Below are 15,754 nucleotides of genomic sequence, written 5' to 3'. Positions count from 1 at the left end.
CTTAGCTGAAATAAACTTGTAAAAAATACCTGGAATTCTCATTCAGATTAGGAACATTTGTGAATCTAAAGAACCCAGCACATGTGCTGTTGAAACATTATATCATGGCCGTCAAAAAGTTAAAATAATCAGGGTGGGGTAGAATTAAGAATGAATTTATATATTTGTATTTAGGAAGGTGGTGCTCTGCAGCACTGCAGAGACCAAACAAAGTTCAGTAAGAAACCTGCAGATTAGCGGTGTGAGATTAAAGCAAGCTGTTAGGCTAAGGCATTGTCATTGCTGTTAACTAGTATTGGCATACGGGGCAAGCAGCTCAAGCACAGCCAAAGAAGCAGAAAATCAATAAATACTTGTTGCTCCTGGATCAATATCAACTAACTTAGGATTCCAGCATGGAACACAAGTGTACAGCATGGGAAGCTGTTTGATTTGCTCACTGTAATTTTGGAAGTACCCATCTTAATGTTTACTTTACGAACGGAAAATGATGCTGTTAAACACAAGAGAATAGCCTACTGCAAAGATTTCCATTCAGTGGTTACATAATTTGGGGGTAAAAGGTAAAGAGAAGGAGTTGAAAGGAATTTTCACTCTAAATGTTTTGTAATGAATTACAAAAATGTTCATATAGGTAAAATGGGAAGGAGAACTAAAGTAGACATGTTACACACATACTGATTGATAAAATTATATTTAGGTTCAGCGACTTGAATACAATGTAAACTGCAACATTTTAACAATCCGTTCCCTGAGGAGTTTACTGAAATGTTTTAGAGACTGTAGAATATGTCAGTCTAGTTACGGGCAAAGGGTAATGAGAACATCTGAGGCATTTTCGCAAGAGTTGTGTTGCACAGTATATGGAAGCATGAGTAAGTTGCGTGCTTTCCGTCTTTCCCGAACAGCAAGCAAGCTCCATGAAAGCATAAACAAAGATTTCAGGAAACCATGAATGATGAGAGGCAGGAGGGATGAAACATGGGATTAGCAGATAGAATGTCAAGGTGTACCTAAGCCCAACTGAAATCAATGGGACCCAAGTCCACCGTTAAAACCCCACTGACAGAATTCAGATGCACACAATTATTCCAGAACTGTACTCAAGAGTTCCAAGAAAGCAGAAGACATGATGGCTCATTGTATTGACACATTTCAAACAGTGATGATGGGACTGGACAGTAATGAAAGGGTTTAAATGAGGGTCACCAATGTGGCACTTGTGAGCACAGGTGTGCCCAACAGTACAGTGTGTCCTATGGTGCCCTCAAAAGAGGACAGTCAATATCCCCTCAAAAATCCAGAATGCATGAAAGACTGTTTGCTCTTCCTGCTCAGTTCCTGTTTGAACTGGGTTGGCCTCTCCTACGTTGAACATGTCCCCATTTCACTGGCTGCCACAATTGGACTCTCCCTTCTCTTCTGAACAGAGGAGAAAAGCAAAGAGCTTTTCTCTGACAGTGTGACAACGGCTGATGTAGGTGCCTTTTCCCATTGATGGAGGGGCACACCGGCACCATTTTGTAGTCCTTTTTCTTTCTGCTGTTTTAGATGTGGCAGCCATTATGCCACACCCCTACAACAGCCATTCTGTGACTCGCACTCATGGTACTCTCTCCAGTTGGCAACCCCTGCTTTAAATCATACTACAATACACATCACAACTGTAACTTGCTAATTAACTTATTTTTTTCTTAAGTTTTCATTTTTAAGTGAATCAGATTTGCATTTCCTGGACTAATACGTGGATCAGCATGCATTTATCCTTTTGTTTTCACGATTCTCAGAATTTTGAAATATAATTCTTGACAAAAAAAGCACCAAAAATGCATATTTTAGGATAAAAGGTGTACAAATAACGTGTACCTTGTGAAAAAATAAAAATTGTGCAATTTAAAACAAATTAGATGTGGAAATGAGACATACATGAAACAGACAAGAAATAAGATATGCACTAGCAATGAAGCCCAAATGTAACACACAGGATGCATATAAAAACCAAAAAATGCCACCCTGTGCAAAACTTTATGAATAAATGTCTGGCATAGGGATGGGATCTGTATTTTGGTGCCAGTGTGATTTTTGCTCTGTTGAATTTCCTTATGGTACCGATTTGTAAGGGATCAATGTTTGCTATTTGTGATAAATACTGATTTGAGGTTCCCCCCACAAAAATATCAATATTAATATCGATATTTTTAAAATATAGTTTTTCATAGGTTTCTAAAAAATTTTGGTATTTCCCTCAAAATATTGATATTGATATTTTGAGGGAAATATCAGTATTAATACTAGCCTTTTGAGGAAAATATTGACATTAATATCAATATTTTTAGGCAAATTAAAAAAAATCCACTTCAGCCACAGAAAACAGCTAGAAAACCCCCGAACAAACAGGAAATCTGGTGTTAAATTTGAATCTTGTGAAAGTCGAGCACATCCCTAGTCTGGCATTCCCCTTTCCCCCATAAATACTTAAATATAACGGTCTCTGTACTTCAAGAAGAATGCAGACAAACTGGAACGGGTTCAGAGGAGGGCAACAAAGATGATCAGGGGACTGGAAACAAAGCCCTATGAGGAGAGACTGAAAGAACTGGGCATGTTTAGCCTGGAGAAGACTGAGGGGAGATATGATAGCACTCTTCAAGTACATGAAAGGTTGTCACATAGAGGAGGGTCGGGATCTCTTCTCGATCGTCCCAGAGTGCAGGACACAGAATAATGGGCTCAAGTTGCAGGAAGTCAGATTTCGACTGGACATCAGGAAAAACTTCCTAACTGTTAGAGCCATACGACAATGGAACCAATCACCTAGAGAGGTGGTGGGCTCTCCCACACTGGAGGCATTCAAGAGGCAGCTGGACAGCCATCTGTCGGGGATGCTTTGATTTGGATTTCTGCATCGAGCAGGGGGTTGGACTTGATGGCCTTATAGGCCCCTGCCAACTCTACTATTCTATGATTCTATGAAATATATATGAGAAACCAATATGAAATCTGGCTTCCCGCACTGTGTGAGGAAACATGAGAATGTTGTCCTACTATAGTTTTTTGTCTCAAACTTTGCTGAAATTCAACGTGGTACCTTAAGTCTTTATAGAAAATGTTTCATTTTGCATAATACAATCCAAATGTATAAGTGAGATTTCTAAGAGCAATGTGTGTAAAATATTAAATGACTAAATGAACCCATTTGAAAATAATAACTTTGTATTTTATTCACCTGAAGAGGTGAGCTTTAGGCCTACAAACATTTATGACAGAATCCATTTGTTATTGTTGTTTCAGAAACACTTTTGTTCCTGAGAACGTGCAAAGAATTTCCCAACCACTTGTCATCCAAGATTCCTTATCACTTGGGTGAGAACAGAAGTGTTGGCTTTTGTTTCCAGGGCAAGTTCTAGGCTATACGTTACATCTTGACACTTTAGAATTCCTTTGAAAAGCTTCCTCTACCATGTCCTAAAATACCACATAACATTGTCTTAATTTTTACTCAAGGTGCAACAGAACTTCTGTAAAGTATTTTGTTCATGAAATTTGCTAATCTTTTTGGGGAAGGGCCATAGTTCAGTGGCAGAGCATCTGATTTGCATGCAGAAGGTCCCAGGTTCAATCCCTGGCATCTCCAGGGAGGGCTGGGACAGACTTTCTGCCTGAAACCCTGGGTGGCAGCAACTGCTAATCAGTGCAGACCGTAACAAGCTACTCAGGCCAATGGTCTGATTCAGGATAAGGCTTCCTATGCTCAAAGGCAGTATGCTTCCAAATACCAGCTGCTGGAAACTGCAAGAGGGGAGAGTGCCCTTGTGCTTAGATCCTGCTGGTGGGGCTGCCCACAGGCATCTGCTTCACCATGATGAGAACAGGATGCTGATGGGCCACTGGCCTGATCCAGACGGCTCTTCTTATGTTCCTATTTGGCTAGGAATTACTATGATATGGTCATTTGTTAAGAATACTTTGATTGGCAAATACACAGAAACAAAATGATAATCTTACAGAGAGTATTAATTACTCAACAGACTTCATTCATATTTAATATTAAATGATAACGTTTACAAAGAAAGTTTAGGGCTTAGACCCTAAAAAAAAGTTAAGGAAGTTCAGAAGGAAAGTTTCCTATCTCCTCCTTTCCACTTTGGCCTCTTCTATCCACAGGGTTGGGGACACCCACCGAGTAGGTGTGTGGGTGTGCTGTGCTAAGGAAGAACTGTCTGATTTGGTGCAGCCCAGCCACTTTCTTTCCTTAATTTAGCAAAGCGGCTAGGCTAGACCACAGGGAGCTGGATACAATACATACGTGGCCACTTGTTTTAGGTGGGTAGCAATGATATAGGCCTGATTTAACAGGGCTGCACATGCCAAGTTCAATGAATACTCAGCAGCAGTGTGCTCTATCGATACCGGAAACAAGAGTACATCAGTTCTATGCATATTTCCTCTGAATATGTTCTCTAACAGAAGCGGTGTTATAATAATCTCAAATTTTAATTTTGTTCATGAAATATTCACCATTACTTGCAGACCTTTAAAAATGGTTAATTCTCTTCACAAGACCCATTTTATTCTAATGAAAATATCCAACTGAAGAATGATTAGTACATTTACAAGGAATTAAAAATTTGCAAAATGGAATTTTGAATCTGTCCCTAGAACCAAAAATTATGTGGCTTGAATTTTTAAAACTCCATTAAAAGAAGCGAAAGGATTGGCTTGGATCCTAAGCTCATGAAAGGGGGTTGCAGAGGTGGACTCTCTCATCCTTCCCTGAGCTTCTGTAAAAGCCTCTCCCAAGGGTAGGGTGTGGTACAAGAAGGAATTGCTAAACAAATTATGAGCAGGTAGCTTCTGTGAGCGAGGCCTGCACATAATTTTGAGCTCATTTCTCTGCATTTGAGCTCATTTCTCTGCATCACAGCTCATCCTGTTCAGAAGGGCCCACCAACCTTCAGAAAATGCTTTTCAGGTGTCTGGGGAGACAGGAAAGTCCCCCTCTACCAACTCCTTTCTCTGAGCACTTCTTAAGATCCAAGCATTTGCTCTAAAGTACTGATTGGTGAAAAGTTAATTATAACTAAGAATAGGAAGATACCTACTGTCCCAACATGTAAAGAACATATTTTGAGAACTAGCTCAATTGATAAAACTAAGCAAGAATGTTAAATTGAGAGATGAAAAATACAGTAACAAGATATTTGTGACAGAATTGCAATCTTTTATTGCATTTTGAAGAAATAAGCGTATTAACATAAATGTGTATTAGCATTTTTCAATGCCTTACTCTCTCTCTATGTCTTCCTCTCTCTCTGAACTCCAGTAGTGTCTATCTGTCAGGGGACCATCCAGATCATTACTGGGGTGTGTGTGTGGGCATTACCTTTGACTACAACCAAAATATGTCTGATATAATTTTGATAATATAGTCATTATTTAATAACTCTAAACGCGGAGTTGTTCTGCATATTAATCTCTCTAAATAAGAGGCCTTTACTAGGAGAACCATTTGAATTTGAAAGGCAACAATGACATTTTCATATAATGAATATTTTTTGCTTTGTTTATTTGGGATAATTTATCCTGAGATGCAGCTTAAAAAATTGATTACATAAATTTAAAAAAAACAAGTTCTTCCTACCCTGAAAAGTTGAACAAATTCATCAGTTTTATTTACTAGCTAAAATAATTCTGGCCATTTGGGTTGGGAGCAAGAATTGTCTTTTCATCAGTCATTTCTAACAAGCTGGCAACACATTCTAAATTAATCATTCATCAACAGGAGCAAAAAGTATTTAAAGAAATTATCATTATTCCAGCATCCATGTCAATGGCCCACTTTGCTGGTAAGTGATACCTGGTTTGATGATCTCTGGGACATCCAGAATGTTGCCAAATGAAGCAGTTTTACGATGGCCTCGTTTAGGGTTGGAAAAGGCTGAAAAAACACATACACACATACAATACACATGCAAACGACTACAAAGATAACACAAATCATCCAGACTAAAATTGCACTTTTTATTTAATTTGGTTAAACCAGAGTCCATGCAAAACAGGTCATGCAGAATGATCTGCACAGCTTTCCATTCATGCTTGAAACCGTTTAGCATTTGTTAAAAGCAACATACATCTCTACTGTCAACAATGTAACACAGCACAATATTATTAGTTAATAGTTAGAAAGACAAAACCCAAATGAACGAAGTGGAATAGTTAAGGAGGGAAACGCCAAGCCTGGCCACAAGAAAGAATAAACTGTCCGCTAGCTTCACATCGATTGCATATTAACAAAATGCCTGTCCTATGAGGTGGTCAAATGTTACTCTCAAAAGCAATATTTAAGGTTTTCTGAAAACTTCTTTTATGTTTTATGAAATATTCTTTTATTCACACACACTAACCTTACCAGATTTGATTTTATTGCTTTTTAGTTGGAAACTGATTAGAGCTGCAAAGAGCCAGAATCAACCAACCTCCATAATATTAAGCACACAGACACACACACAGAGCTTGGAAAAGTTACTTTTTTGAACTACAACTCCCATCAGCCCCAGCCACCATGGCCACTGGATTGGGCTGATGGGAGTTTAGTTCAAAAAAGTAACTTTTCCAAGCTCTGCACACACATTAAGAGATTAACATAATAGAATTATTTGCTGGAAGTGAGATTTGTAGTGTAAAGCCTGGGAATTAAATATATTTGTTAATGTTACCAGTAACTTAAAGGATGATGATGGTGGTATAAAAGCCCAACAAGGTAAGTTAAAAGCTTCTTATTAGGAACAGATTTGTAAATGCTATTCTAGAAAGATCCTATCAATATGGTGGATCAATATCATATCAATATGGTGAATCCATCAATACTTTGTGCGATATGCCTTCAGCAATCCCTATATATCATCTGGTTTGTTACTATGCACCTATTGCATTTAAATGGGGTTATTCTATCTGTTTCACTGGATAGTATTATATTATTTAGATGTAACTTGCCCTCGGACCTTACAGAGAACAGCCGGTAACAAACATTAAAAAAATCAGTAACCAATAATAATGCTAGTCACAAAGAGGTTATTTCTGGACTAGGGTGTGGGATTAACAGAGTGGATTTGACCATGGGCAACATTCTCCATAGTTAAATATTTAAGTTCTGTTGCTTTGGCCACTTTACTTCAAACACTGTTCTTAGTTATTGTATAAGAATGCATAGGCAAGAGCTGATGTGCCCACTGTTCTTCTAATAGAAGCCACACATCTATCCTTAAAATATTTCATTTACTCTAGGCACAATAGCTTTTGATTTAGTCAGCTGCAGAATCTGAGCATTCTATTTCCTAAATAAGTTGTATTCAAGAAATCAGTTTCCTACCACATTTGTACAAACATAATTAGAAGATCCCCATCTTGAAGTTTCTCCTGGAATGATATGTTATTAGTCTGGGTACTTGACATTTTCAAATTAGTCTTCCTTAAATCAAAATTGGGGAAGGATACCCAGATCAAATTTTAAGAATAATATATTGCCTCTCATTTTCCTCTGTATATTCTCTACTGATGTCAGGAAGCTGATCTAGTGTAAAAACTAGTAACAAACAAGAATCAGTTTCAGTGTGTACATATTTGTTTCATTTCCCCTAGTGAAGGGCCACACTTTTTATACAAATCCTTTATGAATTCAGATAAAAGTGGATGAAGAGTCAAAACATAATTTTAGAACACATGTCTAAGTGTTCTATGCATGTCTACTCCAATGTAAGCCCCACTAAGTTCAATTGGACTTTCTCTTAGGTAGGTTTATTGTAATGACTAAAATTCCATTGCTATACAACTAGGCACAAAGACATATTAAAAGTTAAGCTATTACTGAAATGCTTAGCTTGGAACCTCAGTTTTCAAAGGCAAGAATTTTAGTCATCATATTTGCCTGTTGAAAACTTTGATTAATAAGTGTTCAACTAATATCTCACCGGAAATAAGCAAGAGAAAGTTTGCTTGATAAAATAAAAATGCCTGTTTAGTAATGGCACATTAACAGGGTCAGAACATCAATCATTTTCCAAAATACAAAGGGATCACCTTTAATATATAGATTGTTTTAACAGTATCACTTTAGTTAGGCCAATTCCAACTCACATGTGGTAGCCTTTAAAAATCAATTACAAAATTATAACTAAGTATATAGTACATTTTATATATTCCACTTGCCCACAAAAATAAAAACATAAGCCTTCTTTAGTTCCTATCAGAATTCAGATCAAGGTGGACAGTAGGAAGAAGTGGGTGCTCTGGCCTCTTTTAGGGACCTCCTCCTGCTACCAAACAATGAGATCAATGGTGTCAAGTCCTCCAGTTACCCTTTCTGCATCAGGTTTAATCATACCCAATATCTGAGAAAGTTTGCTTGGAAGCCCACTTAGATACCAGGCTCTGCTTTTCAACCCTAATTGCTTTTTCAGAATGATGAGTAGGCATGCAATTTTCTGTTGTGCATCTCACCACTTTTTAGTTTAGACAAGTAAAGATTAGCTAGAATTCTCTATGAAAGATCACCTTATTTTAATTTACTAATAACAACGATCTTACGGTTTCATTAGTTTTCTCTTGCATGGGGAGAATCCTACTGTTTTTCAATTAAATCAGTTGTTCTCAAAATGGAGAAATCATTTTAGTTTCAGGCAGATGAAAATGTTCAGTCCTAAAAGGATCCGTGTTTATTTAGCAAATAAAGCGACTGACTTTAATAGCCACAGATATATCTAAAGAGAAGCCAAAATGAGAGTACAATTAATTGCATTTATATTTCACTGATTTTATTGGGACCCAAGTTCATTTAACTGAAAGTCAGATTGCACACAGGATAACCTGTTTTTATTTGGGGGGGGGGGAGGAGAATTCAACAGCTTCACAAATATGTACAGCTCGCAAACTGATCTCTCTCCTTTGTGCCCCTTGCACAAAAAGCCTCTCCAAAGAGTTGGGGATTGAGTTGGGGATTGTGTTGCCAGAGGCTACAGTAGGTAGGGGAAAAGGCCCCCAAAAGCTCCACTGGTACAAGGTGCCTCAGTCCCATTTTGAGTACACATTGTATAGCCGTTTAACAATATATATATATGTATTTATATTTACCTGTGGTAGCAGCAATTCTTGCTTCAATTTCAGACATATCAGCACTCATTCGCTTGCCTTCTCCAGAAAAAAGAGCTGGCTGCGGTCGCCCACGAACTTCTGACAAGCTCTCAACGCTGCTACCACGAGACGGAGGTAAACTCAAGCGGCCAGGCTCTCCCTGTTGAAAACCAAATATTTTTACGATTCAAAAACTAATTCCTGAAATAGGTAAACAAAGTTCATATGAAATTTGGATTTTCAATTGTCATTTTTATTCAGTTCTTAAGATGACATGCAAGACCATACTTATAGCTCTCATAAGCAGAAGAAGAGCAGGTAGTAAATAGGTTTATACTTCTGTTAAGCCTTGTTAAAGTACGAACTTACTCATTTAAGTCATGGAACTTTTTGAAGCTCTTTGCAACCTGGAATCCCATGATGAAAAACACTGTGAAATACATTTATTTTTGATAAATGTATATGCCTTGTGAATTTTTATCACAAGCTTTGAATAGGTACTTAATACTTATTTTTCTAAGTTCTACATTTAAAATCATTTAATTTTAAAACAACGGACGGTAAGAAGATCTCATTATTTTGATTCTAAAGTATATTTTATACGAGTCTCCTTAACAATAATTATTTCCATATTCTTACCGACTGCTTTGTTGAATTTTTCATTTGCTGGGCCAGTTTTGACTCTAAGCGTTTAATAGTATCATTGGTAGCAGTTCCTTGAAAGTCATTTGGTTCCACATTAACATCACTCTTGTTACTAGTATTTGTGGAAGTCATATCCATGAAGGAGCCTATAGATGTTAGAAGCATACTGGTTTAGTCAAGACTATAAACCACAATTTTATATATTGGTTGCGTTCTATTACTTCTGATTTATATAACTATTTCAAAAAATACCAACTAGACTGGAATATTGCAGCCTTAGGATATTTGTTAGGGTAATAGATTTATCCAGTATGTCAAAATAAAGTTCATTCTCTCAATACAATAAATCACTAGTAAAGGCATTTGCTGCACACCCTAGATACTGTGTGTGCTGACGTAAATCCTTCTTCTTTAGAAGGCTTATGTGTTTTAGCACAATCACACATGCTTTTAAAAACGGACTGGAAATTTATCTTATTTTTCTCTGTGTTTATATGAGATCTTGGTGAATAGACTAAAATTTATGGGGAATAAATCTGAACAGAAAGCTGACTTCTAGGTAATTTCTCCACAATATGAGTCGCTAAAGCATTTCATAACTACTTTCGGTAGAAAGGATTCCTTAGTCTGTTGAAATTATTGCACCGTCAAATCAACTGCAGAAAAGAGCTTATATTCTGCAGCACAGTTTAACTACAGACTGCTTCTCAAATGTTTCAAGCATGAGAGGTAGAAGGACTATAATTCAGTAGTAGAGCATGTGCTTTGCATGCAGAAGGTCTGTTGTTCAACCTCTGGCCTTTCCAGGTCAGTTTGGAAAAGATTACTGACTGAAATTCTGGAAAACTGCTCCCTGTCACTGTAAAAAATACTGAGCAAAATGGGTCAATGACCCGACTCAGTACAAGGCAGCTTCCTGTTCGTATGCAGTTTGTTGGTTATAACCCATTCTAATGAAACACTAAGCACAACAGTTGTTCCATGGTGTCTGAAAAACACCTGAAATAGCATGTAGGTGACTATTCCCATGACAGCTTAGCACAGCCTTTCCCAACTAGTGGACCATCAGATGTTGCTGGACTACAACTCCCATCAGCCCCAGCAAGCATGGCCAATGGTCAGGAATGCTGGGGCTGATGGGAGTTGTAGTCCAGCAACATCTGGTGGCCCACTAGTTGGGAAAGGCTGGCTTAGCACAATACTGCAACTGAAAATGTCTGTTTCTGGAGTTATAACCAACATCGGTACACCAATGTGAAGTCTTCTGCTGTACTAGCATTAGGGCAGACACTGTAAATTGTGAACTTATGCTAGTGCAAGACACTGTAAATTGTGAACTTATGCTAGTGCAGTGGTTCTACGCCATGTCTATATCATTCATTTGCTGACACAACAACCAGTAGCACTGGACCTACATGTACATTTTTTTTTCTAAATCAGGGGTTGGGAACCTTTTTGCTCCACAGGCCAGATCCTTTTCAGGATTGGCCTCATGAGCCAAATTTGACAGGTGGGTGGGGCTGTCCAACCTGTTAATAACATGTCATTATGACATCACAGGTAGGTGGTCCCACCCAGAGCTTGGAAAAGTTACTTTTTTGAACTACAACTCCCATCAGCCCAATCCAATGGCCATGCTGGCTGGAGCTGATGAGAGCTGTAGTTCAAAAAAAGTAACTTTTCCAAGCTCTGGTCCCACCCATCTGTGAAAATCCCTTGCTGGGTTCCCAAGACCTCACTGTCACTGAGGGAAGCGTGAGAAATAAGATTGCATTTTAAAATGAGGCTTCTTTTCTGCACTTCCCGCAGCAGCAGTGACAGTGGCGGGGGGGGAAGAAGGGGAGATTCCCCTTTGTTTCGTTCCCCTGCCAGTGACAGTAGCAGGGGGAATGCAGGAAGGTTTGCAACGTGACCACTGCCATTCCCAAGCGTCTGCTGCTGCTGAGGGAAACCTGAGACAGAAGTCTGAATTTTAAAATGCAGACTTCTTTCTTTACCTTCCCACAGCAGGAGGATCATGGGAAGGTTTGCAAAGCCTGCCCTGTGCTGATCCCTTCAACCTCAGACATCAGAGGTTGAAAGGATCAGTACGGAGCAGCTTCAAAGACCAGTGCTGGGAGGTAGAAGCTGATGGGCAGCAGGAGTGCGCCTTTTTCCAGCAAAGAAGCCCACTTTAAGCTCTCCATTGTTCCCTTGAAGCCACCACCCCCCCGTTGTTTCAGGTATGATAGCTGTAGGGTGGGTGGCTGTGGCTTCCCCAAAATAGCATCATGAACCAAATGGGGGGCCCAAGTTAGATCCATAAGCCAGAGGTTTCCCACCCCATTCTATATAGTCATAATAAATAATCAACTACTTATGCATATAATCTACTTACCTGTACTAGTGGCAGAGTTGCTTTGGCCTTCATCAGAAAACTGACAAGGGTATTGTAAAGGTTCATCAGCTCCTGGAAAGTACTGCAAAGAGGTAAAGGAGAAAGAACTCAACGGTCAACTTCTTATTTTGTTTCCTTACCCAATGGACAGACCAAGAACTAGGAAAAATTACTACTACATTTTTTAAGTAACCTAAAATCTTCAATATGCTTCTCAAAATTTGTGGTTTGTTGCTTATTATAAAGTCAGTTTGTTCTTTAACCAAAAAGTCATAACAACATAAGCATGTCAAACAGACATAAATAAGAAAAATGGAAATGGACTGCCTTCAAGTCGATCCTGACTTATGGCAACCCTACGAATAGGGTTTTCATGGTAAGTGGTATTCAGAGGGGGTTTACCATCACCTTCCTCTCAGATTGAGAGGCAGTGACTTGCCCAAGGTCACCCAGTGAGCTTTGTGGCTGTGTGGGGATTCAAACCCTGGTCTCCCAGGTTGTAGTCCAGCACCTTAACCACTACACCACATTGGCTCTCTACATAAATAAGAGATGTAGCATGTATGCTGCTATCAAAGACAAAATTTAACTTTTCATTATTTTAAAAAGATGTATGCCAACGTTCTACTGTAAGTGGTATTGAACAAATTATATTATGATATTAGTAAAAATATACTGTGACATTAACTGCCAGACATCCCTGATGTTCTAGAATGGAAGGCAGTGTTCATTTGGAAGAGCTGACTCAAAATGTGACTGTGGAAAAGTCTTAGAAATGGTTTACTCACTAGCACCAATACTGATTGATATAGCATGGCTATGAATTTACTTGCCAATTATCCTGGCAACTGAGTTATAACTATTTCCATTCTAGGCTTGAATGCCAGCATAATTTCCACAGCACATTTCCATTATAATCTTGCAAATCGTTACAGCAAAAGTACAGGAAAAGAGTTTGTATGAATGGTTCCTAAGTAATACATTATTCCCATTTCTGGGGGAAAGGGTGCTATCTCCAGGTTGCAGCACAGATACTTCCAATGTCTATGACACCTAAAGGTTGTTGTAATCAGATTACAGTTAGATTGTAAGGCTAGAACTGTCTGAGGTAGGTAGTCTAAAGAGCAGTCCTAGGTTAATTTTACATGAAACACTAGTAGCACTATGGGAATGAGTTCTGGCAAATCTCAAACTTGTGAGCTCCCCACTTTTCTCTTCTCCTCTGGCATGGCTGCAAGGAGAAGATCTGATGATTCAACATGTGCTTTTAAACTAACCAGAGTTTCTTGTTGCGTCTGAGCTCGGAGGAACTGTGGTTAGTTCAAATATGGTTTATACAAAAGAAGTCAGGGCTAAACTACAGTTGAACACTACAGCTTGCTAACAAACCATAATTTTAATGAACTATAGTTTGGACAAAGGAAATTTGGGTTAGCTAAAAAATGGATGCTTCTGATCTCGTTGCAGCTATGACAGAGGATGAAAGGTGAGGGGACAGCACCTGACCCCAAGACTTGTTCCCATAGTGCTAAACAGTGGTTCAGCATTATGTGCAAATTGGGCCCTAATGTAATATTTTAAATTTACTTAAAATTTATTTGAGGGGGGTGGGGTGGGGTAATAAAAATGTCTTAAGTACATTGAAGAATATATTTGAGGCAGTGGGATTTTTGTTTACCTTTACTTCAGGGTGTCGAAAGCAGAAGAGAATGATGCCTTTCTTATCCCGTCACTTCTACTTTCCATACCTTATACAAGCCCATCTTTTCAGTACATTATGTCAATATGTAAGAAAAATATACCTGGATCAAATGTGTCATTATTTTGACAATTTCCTCCATAGAAGGTCGTTGTGAAGGATCTTTAGACCAACAGCGAGTCATTAAGCTCTCAATAGGCTTAGGTAAATTTTTTATCAGTGGTGGCCTAGTACCTATAAGGAGACCATTAAAAAATGGCATTATAAAATTGAACAATAAAGTTGTAAGAATACTATACGTAACTGTGTATACTAAACAAACCTCCCTTGATGATATCAGAAAATTAAGAATATTGTTACTCTTTCAACAAAACCTTTGAAACTTTCCATCTGCTTTCTCTGCTCCTTTGCATATTGAAAAATTTCACAGGGGTCAATGCAGGAATTATTTTACCAATTCGCTAAGCCGTTTAATACAAAGACATGCCAGTTTGTTGAGTGGAAAATGAGTTCTGAATGGGAAAAGCATTTTAACAGTGGCAAATGCTATATATCCTCTCAACTAAGGATGGGGAATCTCTGACCAGCGGACCACATGCGGCTCTTGGAGACTTTCCAAGTGATGTGACACTGATCTGATTGGGACTGTGATGTGGGGACAGAGTGCCCTCCCCACTGTGGTCCTGATCCAGATCAGCCCCTCCCCATGCGAAGGATCCACTGAAACTTTCTTGATAATGCAAATTGCAGATTTGGGGCCCAGTCTAGTCAGGATTACAATGGAGAGGGCAAAGAGTTAAAATCCCATGTTAGGACCCTGATCAAGCCCCTAATCCTGCCATATCTGGAGAATAGAATCTTCCCACTGGACTGACGGCAAGTTCTCTCCCCAATGTAAATCTCAGGGAGGATGAGAGGCTTGTGTATGTGTGTGTGCACATGGTGTGTGTGTGTGTGTGAGAGAGAGAGAGAGAGAGAGAGAGAGAGAGAGAGTGAGAAAAAGCAAATGAATGGATGGTGGATGAATTGGGTGTGCTTGAATGAATGGATGGATTGCAACAGGCTGTGTGAGAGTAGGGTGGCTACACCCACTTTTGGCTCTAGCCCTGACCACTGCCAGCACATGCACACACACACCACATTACCCTTAAGGGAATGTCGTCTTCTGGGGCAAAAGATCCTTAAACCCTGTTCTAAATATTCAGTGGAATATACCTATGCTTTTAGATTGACAAGTTATTCAAGTACTCCTGTAAAATATTCAGATATTACTCTCCCAATTCACATGAACAGTCACAAATATGACATATTTTTGTTATACACAGCTAGGAAACAGGCATGGGGCAGGAGGCAGAACAAGAGCCCTATTCCAAAAGATTAGAGAAATCAAAGGGAAATTCAAACCAAGAGTTTGCTGTTGTTATGTGCCTCCAAGTAGACTACGACTTATGGCGACCCTATGAATCAGTGACCTCCAATAGCATCAGTCGTGAACTACCCTGTTCAGATCTTGTAAGTTCAGGTCTGTGGCTTCCTTTATGGAATCAATCCATCTCTTGGTTGGCCTTCCTCTTTTTCTACTCCCTCCTGTTTTCCCCAGCATTATTTGTCTTTTCTAGTGAAACATATCTTCTCATTATGTGTCCAAAGTATGAGAAACTCAGTTTCATCATTTTCGCTTCTAGTGATAGTTCTGATTTAATTTGTCCTAACATCCAATTATTTTTGACAAAAAATTATCAATAAATATGGAAAAGAAAAGAATGGCCCACAGAATGGAAGCGTTCAATATAAATCCCAATTCCAAAGAAAGGGGATCCCAGGAATGCAATAATTATCGAACTATTGCCTGAATATGTCATGCAAGTAAAGTAATGCTCAAGATAATGCTCAAGATTCTACAACAA

The 15,754-nt window shown here is 38.8% G+C and overlaps 1 protein-coding gene across 10 annotated transcripts in view; it reads right to left on the bottom strand.

The window, feature by feature from the left end:
- LOC133390158 (mitogen-activated protein kinase kinase kinase 7-like) overlaps positions 1 to 15,754 on the bottom strand; it is a 62,949-nt gene that overhangs the window by 29,760 nt on the left and 17,435 nt on the right. For 6 of the 10 annotated variants that reach the window (XR_009764323.1, XM_061638143.1, XM_061638144.1 and 3 more), the window contains 5 exons: positions 13,951 to 14,081; positions 12,149 to 12,230; positions 9,766 to 9,917; positions 9,127 to 9,286; positions 5,858 to 5,938 (listed from right to left, as the gene is read on the bottom strand). Coding sequence is in view for 8 of the 10 variants with exons in the window: in XM_061638143.1 (XP_061494127.1) it covers positions 5,858 to 5,938; positions 9,127 to 9,286; positions 9,766 to 9,917; positions 12,149 to 12,230; positions 13,951 to 14,081 (606 nt within the window). In the remaining 2 variants the exon portion in view is untranslated. Of the gene's footprint in view, positions 1 to 5,857; positions 5,939 to 8,588; positions 8,757 to 9,126; positions 9,287 to 9,765; positions 9,918 to 12,148; positions 12,231 to 13,950; positions 14,082 to 15,754 lie in introns of those variants that run through there. The other 4 variants (XR_009764324.1, XM_061638145.1, XM_061638142.1 and 1 more) reach the window with 2 other exon arrangements.

Source organism: Rhineura floridana, chromosome 8 (genome assembly GCF_030035675.1).
Source record: "Rhineura floridana isolate rRhiFlo1 chromosome 8, rRhiFlo1.hap2, whole genome shotgun sequence".
Classification (NCBI taxonomy): domain Eukaryota; kingdom Metazoa; phylum Chordata; class Lepidosauria; order Squamata; family Rhineuridae; genus Rhineura; species Rhineura floridana.
The sequence above is the reverse complement of the archived record's forward strand: the minus strand, read 5'-3'. Positions and strand labels throughout refer to the sequence as shown.